General features: G+C 39.7%; 1 protein-coding gene across 1 annotated transcript in view; it reads left to right on the forward strand.

Annotated features, from left to right (window-relative positions):
* LOC109935925 (v-ets avian erythroblastosis virus E26 oncogene homolog 1) overlaps nt 1-16,481 on the forward strand; it is an 89,395-nt gene that overhangs the window by 3,825 nt on the left and 69,089 nt on the right. Inside the window, exon 4 of the mRNA XM_048615598.1 lies at nt 8,029-8,170. Within this exon, the coding sequence (XP_048471555.1) occupies nt 8,029-8,170 (142 nt within the window). The remainder of the gene's footprint in view (nt 1-8,028; nt 8,171-16,481) is intronic.

Below are 16,481 nucleotides of genomic sequence, written 5' to 3' on the forward strand. Positions count from 1 at the left end.
CTAGACCCTTCTTCAGAAAAAGGGTCTTCTGAAGAAGGGTCTAGGCCCGAAACGTCAGCCTTCCTGCTCCTCTGATGCTGCTTGGCCTGCTGTGTTCATCCAACTCTACACCTTGTTATCTCTGTGCTACAGTCAGCTTTTTTAGCTGCTTTACATTTCCTAAAGTGGCTGCTGAAGAATTCTACATGCATTTAATATTTAAAATCTTATTCTCACTTTGTGAACTTCTCCTACCATTCTAAGCTGACTGGCTTTGGTACCCCCTGCAATCATTGGCCTGTTTCTAGGGCCACATTGGACAAACTCAACTGCCCTGTCATTGGTCTTTCATTTGCCATGATACTGTGACAAACTGTAGATTTATTCAGCCACTCCCTTACCTGCATCTTTGATGATCTTTTCCCCAATAAAACATTCACTGCCTCTCATACTGAGCATTCCAGCTGCCTCCAACTTCACTTTGTTAAGGCCAAAAGATGCAGTTTTCGGTATACCAATGCACAATGGCTTGTCTATACATTGCCTGATCTGGATGGGCTACTTGAAACTCTTCAAGGCCCACAGTTTCATCAAAGTTATCACAAATTCATCTTGGAGATGAAGTAAACCTCCAATCCTGTCTTCTTTCTTTGTCTTTACCAAACATCTGTCTTCATTACCAAACTTCTTAAAGATCTTTCCTCATCCCTTCTACCCTCAACTTTATCAGTAACATAAGAATATAAGAAATAGGAGCAGGAGTAGGCCATCTGGCCCATCGAGCCTGCTCAGCCATTTAATAAGATCATGGCTGAACTTTTGTGGACTCAGCTCCACTTACCCATCTGCTCACCAAAGCCCTTAAATACTTTACTGTTTAAAAATCCACCTATCTTTGCTGTAAAAACATGCAATGAGGTAGCCACTGAGCAGGGAATTCCACAGATTCACAACACTTCGGGTGAAGAATTTCCACCTCAGCTCAGTCCTAAATCTGTTCCCCCTTATTTTGAGGCTATCTTATTTATTACCTTCATAATTCTTCTATAAGATTCCCCCCTCATTCTTCTAAATTCTAATGAATACAGTCTCAGTCTACTCAATCTCTCCTCATCAGCTAACCGTCTCAACTCCAGAATCAACCTAGTGAATATTCTCTGCACCCCCTTCCAGTGCCAGTACATCCTTTCTCAAGTATGGAGACCAAAACTGTACACAGTACTCCAGGTATGGCCTCACTAACACCCTATACAACTGTAGCATAACCTTCCTGTTTTTAAATTCCATCCCTGTAGAAATGAAGAGAACATTCTAGTCACCTTCCCAATCGCTGCTGCACCTGCAAGTGTAGGAAGTTCAAGAATTTCCTTTATTACCAAGATAGAAGCTATTCAGTTACCTTTGCTGCTTCCTCCCTTCCACTGTGTAATCCAACCAAACTTTCCACCACTTGGTGCATCTCTGATGCCTTCTGAACTGGCCCTGTATGTTTGTCTCTGACTTCTTTTTCATTGCATTAGCTGTGAATCTATTGAGATTTATGTACTTAAACAACAAAGTATATTTCCTTCACCACTGCAAATGTTTTAGTTCTTTATTCCTCTGATGGCTGTGTGCATGTTCAGCAATTGACATACCCACATGGAGGGCACTGTATATACCTAAGGTGAGCAGCATTCACCAACCTTGGGCAATTTCTTTAGGATTACCGATCCTACCGATTCTAGGTAATCCTAGGATTACTGTGAGTGGCACGGTAGCTGAATGGTTAGCACTGCTGCCTCACAGTGCCAGGGACCCGGGTTCAATTCCCGCCTCGGGCGACTGTCTGTGTGGAGTTTGCACGTTCTCCCCGTGTCTGCGTGGGTTTCCTCCAGGTGCTCCGGTTTCCTCCCACAGTCCAAAGATGTGCAGGTTAGGTGGATTGCCCATAGTGTTTAGGGATGTGTAGATTAGGTGGGTTATAGGGGGATGGGTCTGGGTGGGATCCTCTGAGGTTTGGTGTGGACTTGTTGGGCCGAAGGGCCTGTTTCCACACTGTAGGGATTCTATGATCTACTTGTGCAGTCAAGCATCCTCCAAAGTTCCATTACTCTCATGTTTGATCTTAGATGAGCCACAATTTCCTCCAACTGAATATTGAGAGACCAAAGCCATTTACTTCACCCAGCACAAAGATCTTGCCTTTGCCACTTTGTTCATTAGTCACTGCATTAGAATTCCAGGCTGAATCATACTGTTCACAACTGTGCTATCCTATTTGACTGTGATGTTGCACACACACATCAACTCTGCACTCTCGTATCTTGTACATATTTGGGCCCTTTGCCCCAGTATAGTTGACTGTGCTTTCAGCTGCTTAGGTGCAAGCTCCGTACTATGTTCATCAACATCTCCACCTTTGTAGCTTGCATTGTCTCTTATAGACCAACTTTGGTCACCCTCCTCTGACTCAGCACATACTCAGTCCCTGATGTGGAGGTGCCGGTGTTGAATTGGGGAGGACAAAGTCAAAAATCACACAACACCAGGTTATAGTCCAACAGATTTATTTGAAATTGCAAGCTTTTGGAGTGCAGTTCCTTCATCTCGACGAAGGGGCTACGCTCTGAAAGGTTGTGATTTCAAATAAACTTGTTGGTCTGGAGGCACACAAGGTAAGCTTAGCAAATTCCAAAGGCAATTAGGAATGGACAGTAACATAAAAAATCCCACAAAAGAATAAAACTTGAGTATAATCACGCAAGGAATGTAGAAGGTTACCATGCAGGTACGATAAGAAATTTGGAAAGAAAATGGTGTTGGCCTTTTTTGCAAGGCTTTTGGAATAAAGAAGTTTTGCCAGAATTGTGCAGGGTTTTGGTGAGTGTATGTGGAGATTTCAAATCATTGAATCATAGAATTTTACAGTGCAGGAGCCCGTTCAACCCATCAGGTCTGTATAGGCTCCCGTACCCAATTTATCTCATTTGCCAGCCTAATCTCTGAAGCCCTGTAAATTTTTCACTTTCAAATTATATCCAGCTTTCTTTTGAAACCTCCTATGGATTCCGCCTCCACCACTCTCCCAGACAGTGCATTCCAAATGCTAACAACTCTCTGAGTAAAGAAGTTTCTCCTCACATCACTCCAAGATCTCATGCTGCCAGTCTTGAAATTGTGACCCCTAGTTACTAACATAATAATTAGTGAAAACAGAATATTCTTCTTTAACCTGTCAAACTTGTTCATAATTTTGAACACCTCCATAAGGTCATTCTTAATCTTCTCTGCTCCAAGGAGAATAAGCTCAATTTCTCTATTTTTTCCTTGTATCTAAAATCCCTCATTCCTGGTATTATTCTGGCAAATCTCCTTTGAACTCATTCCAGGGCTTTCACATCCTTTCTTAAATAACAAGCCCAGATCTGAACACAATACTCCAAATGTAATCTGTACAATGATTTGTAGAGGTGCAGCATCACTTCCTTGCTTTTATACTCTATACCACTATTTATAAACCCAAGGATCCAATTAACCTTCTCAACAACTGTTTGAACTTATCTGGCCATCTTCAGAGAATTATGCACATGAACTCTGAGATCCGTTTGTTCTTGCACTCCTCTCAAAGTTGTACCATTGAGCCCCGATTGTTTCTCCATGTTTCTTCTACCAAAGTGCATTACCTCACATTTCTCTGCATTGAAATTCATCTGCCAGGTGTCTGCGCATTTGACTAACTTGTCAAGGTCCTTCTGAAGTCATTCAGTGTCATCCTCACAATTTACTATTCTCCATAGCTTAGTGTCATCTGAAAATTTAGAGACTTTGCCCTCAACACCCATCTCCAAGTTGTTTACATAAATCAGAAAAAACAAAGGTCCTAACGCCAATCCCTCAGGAACACTATTTTCACTTGTCTGAGAAATGCACCTCTTTCCCTATCTCCTGTTTCCTACCTTTTAGCTAAAAGACAACTCCCCGAACCTTAGACCCTCAGATTAGAAGTCAGCTGCTGTACCAACTGAACTACCCAAGCTCCAGGTTGTGTGCTGTCTAGTTCTCCACATCTATGAAAGGATATAGTTCCATTGGAAGTGGCACAGCAAAGGTTCACAACATCAGTCCCTGGAATGAGGAATGTCCCATGATGAGGAGCTCCAAAAATTGGGTCTATAGTCACTGATAGTTTTAAAAAAAAGGACATCTTACTGAGCTTTGTGAGATTCAAATGGAACCTTTTGGGGAAGGTGCTGAGAAATTGTTTATGTTGATTGGGAAACTAAATAATGGGTATACAGTCTTCATTTAGGATTGAAATGAAGAGAGATTACTTCACTCAACATGTTGTGAATCTATGGAATTGCCTACCACTGAGGATTGTGGATGTTGCAATGTTGAATACATTTAAGATTGGGTCTAGTCAGATTTTTCACCTGTCAGGGCATCAAGGGATTTGGGGAGCAGAAAGGAATGTGACGTTTAACTTCAAGATCCGTAATTATGACATTGAATGGCATAGCAAGCTTGGAAAGCGAAATGGTCTACTCTTGATCTTATTTCTTGTTCTGTTATACTATTTCACTCAGGCTCTCTGGTTGACTCTTATCATAGTACCAAGATAGACAGATCAGAACTTTTGAAGTTGAATTCTAGGTCCCCAGTCAGATTCAGCAGGAAGAGAAGGAAAGCTGAAACAAAAGATCTCTTAATCCCATTAATGAAAAGAAAGCAGGTAGGCTTTTTCAATAAGAGTTCATGAATTAGAAAATGGCTGTGGTCTTGGATATTGAAATAGTTTATTGATGTTCCTGGAGCAAAATGTTTTTCATTCAACATCTGTGTGGTTAGGACAGAGATTGGTCAATGCCATGACCAAATAGGAAAGAAACAGCAGATGCCAGCCACTCTGTCTGGTTATCAGTGATAAACCTCTCTGCCTCAGGCCACCACTCACTTATCTGTGCGTTGAACAACTTCAGTTCTTCTTATACAATGCCATAAATGAAACTTTGAAATGAACTCTATCTGAGGATTTTTCAACAGCTGAGGGCATCACTAATAATAGATACAGTAGGAAGCAGTATTACCATCTATATCTGTAACCCTGTTATAAATCTTTGATTCATGACACTCTCATTATACAATCAGTTTGTGCAATTTGCTGTTCAGTTATTTGGCTACAGTCAAAATTTTCAAATCTGTGTGTGAGGTGGTAAATTGTTACAAGAATGCAGTAAATGACTATTATCATTGAAATTTAGATTGCAGATTCTTAAAAGTGCACTTTATTGCAGAAAATAAAACATTTTATGTGTTTTTCGATATCTCTGTGCGTTTTCTGCAGTGAATTCCTATGAAACAGAGTGATGCTATTGAGGAAAATATAGCAGAAATTAACAAGGTTTTATAAATTAAATGAATGACCAGTTAATGAGTATGTGGTTTTGACTGAAGGATGACTGTTGGCTTAAAGTCTGATAAATCACAAAGATTGTTTGTATACCTGAACAGTCAGGATGCCTCATAATGCCTCACAGTACCTCTGGTGAAAATGATTCGACATTTGAGACAGTACAAGTATTAGGAAAGAAAGCGCAAAAGGGAAGGATGGCAGAAGATCTATTGGAGCTCTTTAAAATTATAGCAGGACTTGGTAGTGTTTCTACTACAGGAATTCTTTAACTCAGTGCATACATAGTCACTAATAAATCCAAAAAGGAATTTAGAGAAATGTCTTTAAGAAGAGAGTGATCAGAACATTAAACTCGTTATCACGTTAAGCAATTGAAACAAATAGTACAAGCATGCTGAAGAGGAAGCTACCTCAATACATTAGGGAGAAAAGAATAATAAGATATTCTAATAGGGTGAGATAAGGTAAGTGGCATATGTGGAATATAAACAATGATTATAAACAAGTTGAGCTGAATTGCCTGTTCCTGTGCTGTAAATTCGTTTAATTAAATACTTTTAATAAAGTTTATTAGATGTTAATTTCTGCCCTTTTGCTGTTACAGATTCTATTTATGTTATTAGCACAGATTGAGAAATATGCCGTCTTTAGTTTTTGACTACAGTTATACACGTGCAACATTCAGACAGTTTAATGCATTAGGAAATTGATGCATAGTACAAGGTGGTCACAAGGTATATTTTCAACATGATTTCCACTTTTCTGCTCAGTGCCGCTGCAGTCTACATTTTAGACACATTGCTGAAGACAGTTGCAAACAAAAAGTGTTCAATCTAGTTGTAATCTAGTTCTAGCTGGTGGTCCAATGCAGGGTTATCTCAATCTCAGTGGGTAAAGCTTAAGTCTCTGACAGATTGATGCCAAGAAGTCCCATTTGTAAACCTTGGAACTGATCAGATCCAGTTGTATTGCTCAATGGCAATTAAGGATGAGCAATGAATTCTGGCTGTTGACTGTAGGTCTGAAAGGGTTAATACTGAGGAATTACTAAGCACCACCCACTTTGGTGTTGTCATTTGGACTGTGGGCAGAACAGCACAGGATCTCAAAACAGTGAAATCTAACATCCTTTTCAAAGTCTTTGTAACAATGCCTATAATACCAATGTAACCTGTAGCTAGTTGTTAACATGCAATCATTTGTATTCTTTTAACAAAAGACTCACCCAATTTGTCTAAGAAATTATTTTCCTGTACAACACTTAGCCAAATGTGTCCTGTAGTTTCCTACACTTAAAGAGGATGCTGGCCACAAACTTCAGCAGGAGCAGTAGCTTATGCATTGCAGTGAGCTGCCACGGCCATAACAATACTAGCTTTGCCTAGCATACTCACACTCCAAGAGCAAGTAAAAAAAAATGCAAGGTTAGGGATAAAACCAAAAGAACTGCAGATGCTGGAAATCAGAAACAAAGCCAGAAATTGCTGGAAAAGCTCAGCAGGTCTGGCAGCATTTGTGGAGAGAAATCAGAGTTAACGTTTCAGCTCCGGAGACCCTTCCTTAGAATTTCAGAATGAGGGAAACTGCTTTTTATGCAGAATTTAGGGTGGGCAGGGGTTAATAAGCAAACGATAGGTGGAATTAGAGCCAAAAGAGGAGGAACAGTTGCACAAAGGAATAGATAACAGTCAGCCTCGGAGAATGAATAGCTACTGATGTGATAACAAGGCCTGGTGAGTGGGGATTGGAGTAAGAATATGGCTGAAGGTGCCTCAAGCCCTAACATTGTTGAACTCGATATTGAGTCTAGAAAGCTGTAGAGTTCCCAAGTGGAAAATGAAGCACTGTTTTTCCAGCTTGTGCTGAGCTGCGCCAGAACGTTTCAACATACCACTTGTTCCCAGGCCAACATCACTGTCTCAGGCTTGCACTAGTGCCCAGCGAAGCTTAGCGCATGCTGGAAGAACAGCATCTCATTTTTCACTTGGGAACTCTACAGCTTTCTGAACTCAATATTGTGTTCAACAATTTTAGGCCTTCAGGCAGCTTCGCCCATGTCCTACCCCAACCCCCACTTAACTTGAATGAACCTTAGTCGGTATCCAGCCTGTATTATAGTTGCCCTGGGAAAGCTTGATGCAGTAGTGTCAAGGAGTTTTATTTTCTATCCAACTCATGCCGTACTTGTACCTGAGAATGATGGACAGTGTAAAGAGGAAATAATCCGAGATCTAATCTACCTTGTACCCACTCTGCAAATATTTGAATGGGCAGTTTAGAGGGTTCTTTATATTCAACTCATGCTACACCTGATCTGGAATTTTTGATGGGACTGCATATAAACTTTTAGTCTGCACCAATCTGTGCTGTAGTTGTAGTTGAATTGAAAGTGCTGGCTTCAATAATATTTGTATGGACTTGCAGAGCAGGTTCGAAGTTCCTGCACCTAAGTCCTAGGTTTCAATGTTCTTAGTGATCTCTGCAACTAATCTTTGTTGTACCTGATTCTTACCACTCCCACAAATCAGCATTTTGTAACCTCTCTGAATCCATCCATCAAAAGCATTATGACTGCAATAAAAAAAATTAATCAAAGATGTATTTGTGTCTTTGAGTGGAGATCCGTACAATGAGGTCCTGTTTTTGTATTTCAGAGACACATCCCTGTTGACATGTGTGGGGACCCATCCATGGTAGGATTTCCTGAGAACTGCTACCAGCAAGGATTCTACAATGGACAGCAAGAGGAACTTGCAGCTCAGGAAGTGCCTACTGGTCTTGAATACTCCACTCCAGGTAAGAGGGCGGAACACACTGATAACTTTCTCCCTTTCTCACACTGCTTATTAAAAACATAAGTGCTGAATGTGCCTGGCTTCATTATGGAAATTGCATTTTATCCCTAGAAATGGGTTCAAGTCAAGACTGATTAATAAGTTGAAGGTTTTCTGACTCTGCTGAAGATCTGTGAAGGTTTATTCACATGGTTGAAGATTATTTTCTTTCTGATGAAGACCTTATCTATTCAGTGAGATTGTCCCTCATCAATAAATATCTCCTGTCCTTGATTATTATTTCTTTTCTTTTATCTTTGTCAGATGATTCCCTCCCTCTGATAAAGGTCCTTTCTTTCTTTGATGGCATTTAGCTGTCTGGCCTCTCTGAGGACAATGTCCTCTCATTGTTGAATGTCTCACTCTCTGAAATGGCTATCGATGAAGATAAAAGAAAAGAACTGAAATAATACCAGAAAATGTTGAAAATACTAGCAGTTCAACTGGCATTTTAAGGAAGAGAAATACAATGGTTATGAAGCCTTCATTAAAACTGAGGTAAAATTAGTTTTCTTTTAATGTTTCATTCCTTCCTTTCGTGGTGTGAAACCCACAAGTGCTACTGCTTATGCCCCTTAGTATGCATACTTTGGCTCCCACCATGATTCTGACCCCATCAAATCAATTTCCACTTTATTATTTTACTTACTTTCTCTCCTGGACCCTTCTATCATTATTTCTCTTCGCCCTGAATTCCCAAATTCCTATTGCAACTCTTCAGTCTCCATATTCACCTGATTTACCTACACCACCCTACACTTGAATCCCTTTTCAATAAGCTTCCAGGTTCACTCTGGATCTCTGCTGGGATTCTCCAGAGAGCCTCTTGGGCCTTCCTGTCTTGTAGCAATCTCAATTTCCCAATCCAGTTCTCTTGTTTACCCTTATCCCTGTCTAACTCACTCTTCTCAGTGATAATCCAATAGAATCTGCCAGTAGTACTGCTGTCATGGCCCCTTCCCATACATTCCTCCACAATGCCCATTCAGCCATGACCAATGATCTTGAAATCAATGAGCCTATTCTGGATGATTCATTTCCCTGATGGAAACCTGGCTGAGAGGTGGTGCTCCTTTTCCTCTAATTGCCTACTGTGTTCACCATTTCACTGATCCAGACATTGTAATGGCAATGTAGCTCTTTGAACCAAATTTCACCATGACCTGAGCCTCCAGTGCTTTCCCCTTCTTTCAGCATTTCACCTTGTTCTACCACTCTTGTCTCATTCAAAACCGTATTCTCTGCCAGCCATCCACATAGCATGACAGTTTCTTAATTAGATATCTTCACTCCTTCAGCCTTTGGTTGAATAGCTTCTCATTTCAGGGAATTTTGACCTCATCTCAATTCATGACATTCTGTCTTTTTCCCCCGAATTCAGCCCCCTCCTTTGATCTCACATTTTATGTAAACACCCCACACATATTCACAGTCAGCCACCTGACCTTGCCAATACTCCAAACCTCCAACTCTGAGTTATTTGAAGTCCTGTAATTCTGGCCTATTCAACCCATCTAATGCTTCAGAGTTCTTAGATCTGTCCAAAGAGAACTCTTGTATTGCAGTAGCAGTGCCTCTACCTCTGATCCAGGAGGCCCAGGTTGAATTTCTATCTGTTCCAGAATTGTGTCATAACATCTCTGAACAGATTGTTTGGAAATAACTACACTTGAATACATTATGCATGTTTGACTGAGAGATCAGAATTGTAAAAAACAATTTTCTTAGATGGGATAACAAGGTGTAGAGCTGGATGAACACAGCAGGCCAAGCAGCATCAGAGGATCAGGAAAGCTGATGTTTCGTGTCGAGACCCGAAGAAAAGGGTCTCGACCCGAAACGTCAGCTTTCCTGCTCCTCTGATGCTGCTTAGCCTGCTGTTTTCATCCAGCTCTACACTTTGTTATCTCAGATTCTCCAGCATCAGCAGTTCCTACTATCTCTCTTGGATGGGATTCAGTTTTTAGAATCTCTACAGTGTGGAAACAGGCCATTCGGCCCAACAAGTCCACATCAACTCTCCAGACAGCATCCCAAACTCACCCTCCTAACCCTATAGTTCCTACGACGAATCCACCTAACCTACATATCCCTTAACACTATGGGCAATTTAGCATGGCCAATCCACCTAAGCTGCATCTCTTTAGATTATGGGAGGAAACAGGAGCACCTGGAGGAAACCCACATAGATACAGGGAGAACATGCAAACTCCACACAGACAGTCACCCAAGGTTAGAATTAAACCTGGGTCCCTGGTGCTGTGAGGCAGCAGCGCTAACCACTGAGCCACCATGCCATTTGGCAGCTGTAGAAAACTATCAACTTTTCTTGATTGACACCTTTAAATAATTACAATAAATTATTCTTTCTGTGGTCTCTTTTGGCAATGTCTCAATGTTTATTTTCACATGATTGAGTGCTGTGACGCTTTTGAAGTCTCTGGTCATTGATACTTTAATGTTCTGTTTGATACTTTTAAAGAGTTGCAGGAACTGTAGTTTTTTTTTCAAAAAATACTTGTGATTGATTGGTGTTTTCTGAGCAGTCCCTCATACCGTTATTACTAATTGTCTAATGAATTCCTTATATGGAATGCCCATTGATGTGGAGGATATGGGAGAGTGGGCCAAGGGATCATGACTTATCATGGAAGAGATGGGTAAGATCTTTGAAATATACTTTTTGGACGTTTGCTGAATCAAGACAATGCTTTATGAATCCTCTGAGAAACTATAAGCCACGGGTCATTCAGAATCGGGCCTGATGACAGTTGAAGGGGTCTACAAGATGCCTATCTCGCACAATGCAGCCAGCGAATTTAGGAACATCGTACACTACCCATATCCTTATCCTGTGCCAGTGAAAACTGGGAATGGGAGCAGGAGGCACCACAATCGGATAATGCGTGCCATCATCTAATGGCTCCAAAGTTCTTCTGACTCCAGATTGACGTCTAGAGAACAATAACTCCTTTTTCTTCTCAGTGGTAGTTATGAACGAAAGGAGCTGCAAACATGCCAATGCAGTGTTTCTTCTTGATTTTAGTGGTAGGACTTATGCATGTCTCAGCATTTCTATCCTTGTTGCCCTGCCCTTGGTTTTCCAATACACCTAACCACCTACTGTTCTCAGCACCACAGCAACATTGAAGAACAGTTGAACTACATTTGCGTGCTGTTTGAACCATAATTTACAAACTGAGGCCTATGAATCTGGCTGTGACTTAAAGTTGACAGGTAGCAAGACTGTGATTAGTATGTTGGTCCCACATCTCACAGGCCTCGTATAGCTACGTCTGTGGCAAGAAAACATTTGAATATTGGATAAGGCCCAACCATTTTTTACATTAACAAGTGTTAACAGTACTTTATATTTCATTACAAGTTTCATTGACATTTCTGACATAAAAGAAGATGGTCCAGCTTCAGTACTGCTAGTTGGCATTCACTTCAAAAAATGTTACTATGTTTGGACCAAAAAAAATTTGGAGTTTATTCTCGAGCAAAGAATTACGCACCACAAACCAACACAATAGCAATATATGGTGATGAACAGAGAAGTATAAACAGGAAAGCCAGCCTGTGCACTTAATGCAGAGTTACCACACATCTGAGCTCAACCTTAGCATGAACCACATTGAGTCATCACCTCTAAAACAGCAGCTCTTTTAGGACCTTTCTTGTGTATCTCTACTCTATCAAGAAGGTTAGTGTTGTTTTTCACATTTTTACTCTTGTCACATCAGTAAGTTTGAATTAAATCACCCCTTACACTCTTCCATCTCCCTAATTTGACCAAGCTGAAACAAAGTATTTTTGAACTCTAACCTGCTCTACTTCATTCATTCCCAAACTCTCAAAATTTCCACTATGTTACCTCCAGCAATGTTTCCTTCTTCCTGAAATCCGCTAAAAGTTTTGGTATTTAATTATTATTTTAAACTCATTTTGCCTTCCTGATCAGGTGGTATGCTGCTACGTGGACTTAGCCCTGGACATCTCAGCAATATAACCCGTAAAAGTCAATAATATATCGCTAACACAAAGGACCTCAATCAGTATAATAAAACTCACAGTTGCATTTCCATAATCAAACCTAAACTAACTTATTATCCTCAGATTTATTTAGTTTCTAAGAAAATGTATTTCAATTCTAATGACCCCAGTCTCAATAGCATTCATGGCTTCTTGATACTCTGTAACTCTCATTGTCATTCAATCCCATGTCTAGCGAAAGGGATAATTTCCTTTCCTCATTCTCTTCATCTCTTTCTGCTCCTCCCACATCTATTTTCCCTCTTTCTCCTTCAATGCATTGCTCTCTTTCACTTTTGTTCCTTTTTCATTCCCTCACAGTTTTGTTTTCCACTTTGTGAGATCATTAACCTTTCTCTCTTTCATGAATGTTTCTTCTTGCATTTTCCATCCTTCCCTATTTTTATACTTTAGATTTCAATTTTCTTGTTTTAAATGTTTTTCCTTTTGACTCATCCATTCAATCTCTTCTAAACCTGCATCGCTTCAGTTTTTGCATGGTGTGTATCATAGAAATGAGGCTGTCAAAATGAAATGTGAATCAGCAAGGGGAAAAAAAAACTCCAAAATAAACCAGAGATAAAGCCTTTGAAATAAGGAAGGGGACTGGAAATATAAAATGCACAAGTAGTAAACAGACAGTTCAGGTCTTTTTGAATTTTGTTTGGGAATTTCTTGAGGGTCTCAAGCAATGACTGTCTCACCCAACATTTAGAATTACACCTATCCTTCAAGTTTGCAGGATAGATTTGAGCTCTTTCGGTTAAGGGGTGATCTGAGAAAAATGATAAGGGGGCTTTGGGTACATGTAGCAATTAACTGAGATAAACTAACTCATATTAAGGATCAAGTGCATGCATTCTTTAAACTGCATGTCTTGGTAACATACCCAAGAGTGTTCAATTTCTCTGGTTCAGTATATTTCACAGGTTCTTTGTGAAAGCCTGCTGTAAGCTCAATTTTTTGTTCACTAATGTTCTACATATCCATTTAAACAGCAACTTGTGGTTTGTGTCAGGTGATTTGCACTATACAAATTTTCAATTCATCAGTTCTGAGGAAGGGTCACCGGACCCGAAATGTTAACAGATGCTGCCAGACCTGCTGAGCTTTTCCAGCAACTTTGTTTTTGTTCCTGATTTACAGCATCCACAGTTCTTTCGTTTTTTTTTGTCAATTCATCTTATTTAATTTTGGTTGAGTGTTGTCTCATTAACTAATGATCTTGCCCATGCTTAAGAAGAAACACTATTCAATATCCAAGTGCCAGTTGGAGTGAATTTGAGCAACAAGTTATGGCAAATACTAGGTCTCATTTGCTCATCCAGGTTACTAGGACAAAGGTATTAAGATAATTAGATGCTTATCTCGGAATAGTAGTGTCGTGATCAGTCAGGTTAAAGAGGCATCATTAGTTTTTTTTAAAATATGATGAAGAAATGGCATCAAATAATTATTTTCTTCGTCTACCTTTAAATATATTTGCCAAATTTATTTTATATATGTGAATACAGGAAAAAAGAGAAAATAAATCCAACAATGTTTATCCTGTGGAACCACATTCCTTGTACATTCACCACCATCCATAATTGTCAATATTGCTAAACCATGGGGTGGGGAAATGGCTAAACTGTCTCTTTAACCTGACCTAGTTGTTTGTTAAGACCGAATGTCAAGAAAATTCCATTGAAGCTGGTTTCTTTATACTGTACCGTGATTTTCTGAGATGAGCATCTAATGATCTTAATGTCTTTGTCTTAGTCCAGATGAGCAGATGAGACCCATTGCTTGCCATAATTTGTAGTCCAAATTCACTGCAACTGGCATTTGGATATTGAATAGTGTTTCTTTTTAAGCATAAGCAAGGTCATTAGTTAATGAGACAATGCTCAATCAAAATTAAATAAGATTAATTGACACTTTGCACAGGGCAAAGCATCTGCTACAAACCACGAGTTGCTGTTTAGATGAAGTCAGTGAATATGCATAACATCAGTGAACCAAAACCCGAGCTTACAGTAGGCTTTCACAAAGAACGTTTTAATTTTTTTAAAATTTAACCTATTTTTGAATCAACCCGTTCAGAGATGTTACTACACACCTTTGGAGCAGGTGGGACTTTGCCCCAGGCCTCTTGGTCCAGGGGTAAGGACACTGCCATTGTGCCACAAGAGGGCTCTTGTTACATCTTTTATGACTTTCAGAAGTTTCAAGTTTCTTCACAGCCAAATACTTTTGAAGTGCTGTGTTCTAATAGAGGAATAACTCAACAGCCTATTAGGACAAGTCCCATAACCAGCAAAGAGATAAATGAGCAGGTAATGTGTTTCAATTGTGTTGATTTGAGGGATGAATGTTGGTCAAGAAACCGGGTTAACCACACTATTTTTTTAAAAGAGTGTCTTAGGATGTGGCAGCTTGGGCTACAGGTTTTCATCTCATCCCTAACAGCACAGCCATTCCTCAATGCAGCACTGAAACATTTGCCTAGATTCTGCACATAAACTTTCTAGACTGATACTTGAATCTAGGCCTTCCTACATCCAGATACAATGATTCTCCCTGATCCCAGGTTTCTGTTGTTTCCACAAAACACTGAAGAATGACTGAGATGGACTCCAAATTATAGCAATTAGAGTTAACCTGCATGTAATGTCAACAGAGCAATATGATTTGCAACTGAATTTAGAAACCGCTTCAAGTTTCCGAAAATAGTTCATCATGACAGGATCAGTTTCAAAACCAACTAGTGGTAAATAAAGCTTCTCACATCCCACTGATAAATACTCTAAACAAGCTTGAGTAAATGCTGCCTGGTCTGGTGCATAAATCATTCTCAAACTTTGGAAATACATATTTGGTAAGACATACCCAATGACCATTCACAGCAGGCATACATTACCAGCATATGCTTGAAAATCTCAGACAACCATACTCAACATTGATTGTGATTCTGCCAATGGAAATCATTACTCAATAATCCAGACTGTGTTAACAGTTACACCAAAAACCAATCTAAGATCATCAGTCACGGTGATGGTGTGATGCATTTGCATGCTCTAGAAGCTACATATATAGATAACCAGGACTTTGTTTTATGCTGACAACACCCTTACAAAAGAAAGATCATGGAGGTACTCAGTCTCTGCTGTACCCCCATGGTAACACTCTGCCCAATCAGGATCTACCTTCCTGGCCATAGAATTAAGATTGACAGTTAACTATTCCTGCTGCATCTCAATACCAATGATGGACCAACCATTCAATGTCCTCTTCTCAGGCTGAATAAATTGATATCCCTTTGTTCAAAACTTGTGCTTGTGTCCTCATTTTGATAAGTGCAAAACAAAAAGTTTCAATTTGTTGTCTCCTTATAGCAATGTTTAAGTTCTGTACTACCATGGAAATACATATCTGTTATTATCAACAGAAAGACTGATATCTTTTTGAAATGAATTTGTGCTTCAATGGACAACCTAAAGAAACTGCCGAAGTTTAAAGTTTTAAAAATATTATTGTGACAAGCAAACTAAAAGCACTAAACACTATTGTTTAGGCAACTTATTTTCAGTACTACAGAACACAAAACCTTGTTAAACCTATAATGTGACCAAAATCAGCACGTTTATACATTGTCTCTTAAGTTAACAGACTATTCTCATGGAACCAGTCTGATGTGATTCTGACTTCAGAAAGCTTACTTCTCTTCTTTCCCTTTTATAATTATATTATTTCTAACCCACGAACTGGCTTTTGCAGTGCACGATAGCTTGGAGATTTCTCCTACTAGCTAAAGTTAGAGAAATATTCTAGTCTTGTTTAACTTCTCACAATCTCAATCTCCTTAATTTGAAAGTGAGCTCCACCTGCACTCTTACATGGAAAACTATAACCACATACTGCCTTTGTGTCTTAGCTCTCTCTCTCAGATACTGGCAGACTGACACAGATCTGTGAGTTTCAGTGAGCTGATCGTATTGGTGGTTTCCTATGGACTCTCCCCCACTCTTAAGTATATTTCCATGGTGCTTTAAATCACCTGGGCCTTGTATCTATGTGGAAATGTTATTTTATGACTTTTGGACTCTCAATCTCATTCTATCTTGAAATTAAATAAACAGTTTAATGTATCAGAGATAGTAGGAACTGCTGATGCTGGAGAATCTGAGACAACAGGGCGTAGAGCTGGATGAACACAGCAGGCCAAGCAGCATCATAGGAGCAGGAAGGCTGACGTT

Source organism: Rhincodon typus, chromosome 32 (genome assembly GCF_021869965.1).
Source record: "Rhincodon typus isolate 14 chromosome 32, sRhiTyp1.1, whole genome shotgun sequence".
NCBI classification, from domain to species: domain Eukaryota; kingdom Metazoa; phylum Chordata; class Chondrichthyes; order Orectolobiformes; family Rhincodontidae; genus Rhincodon; species Rhincodon typus.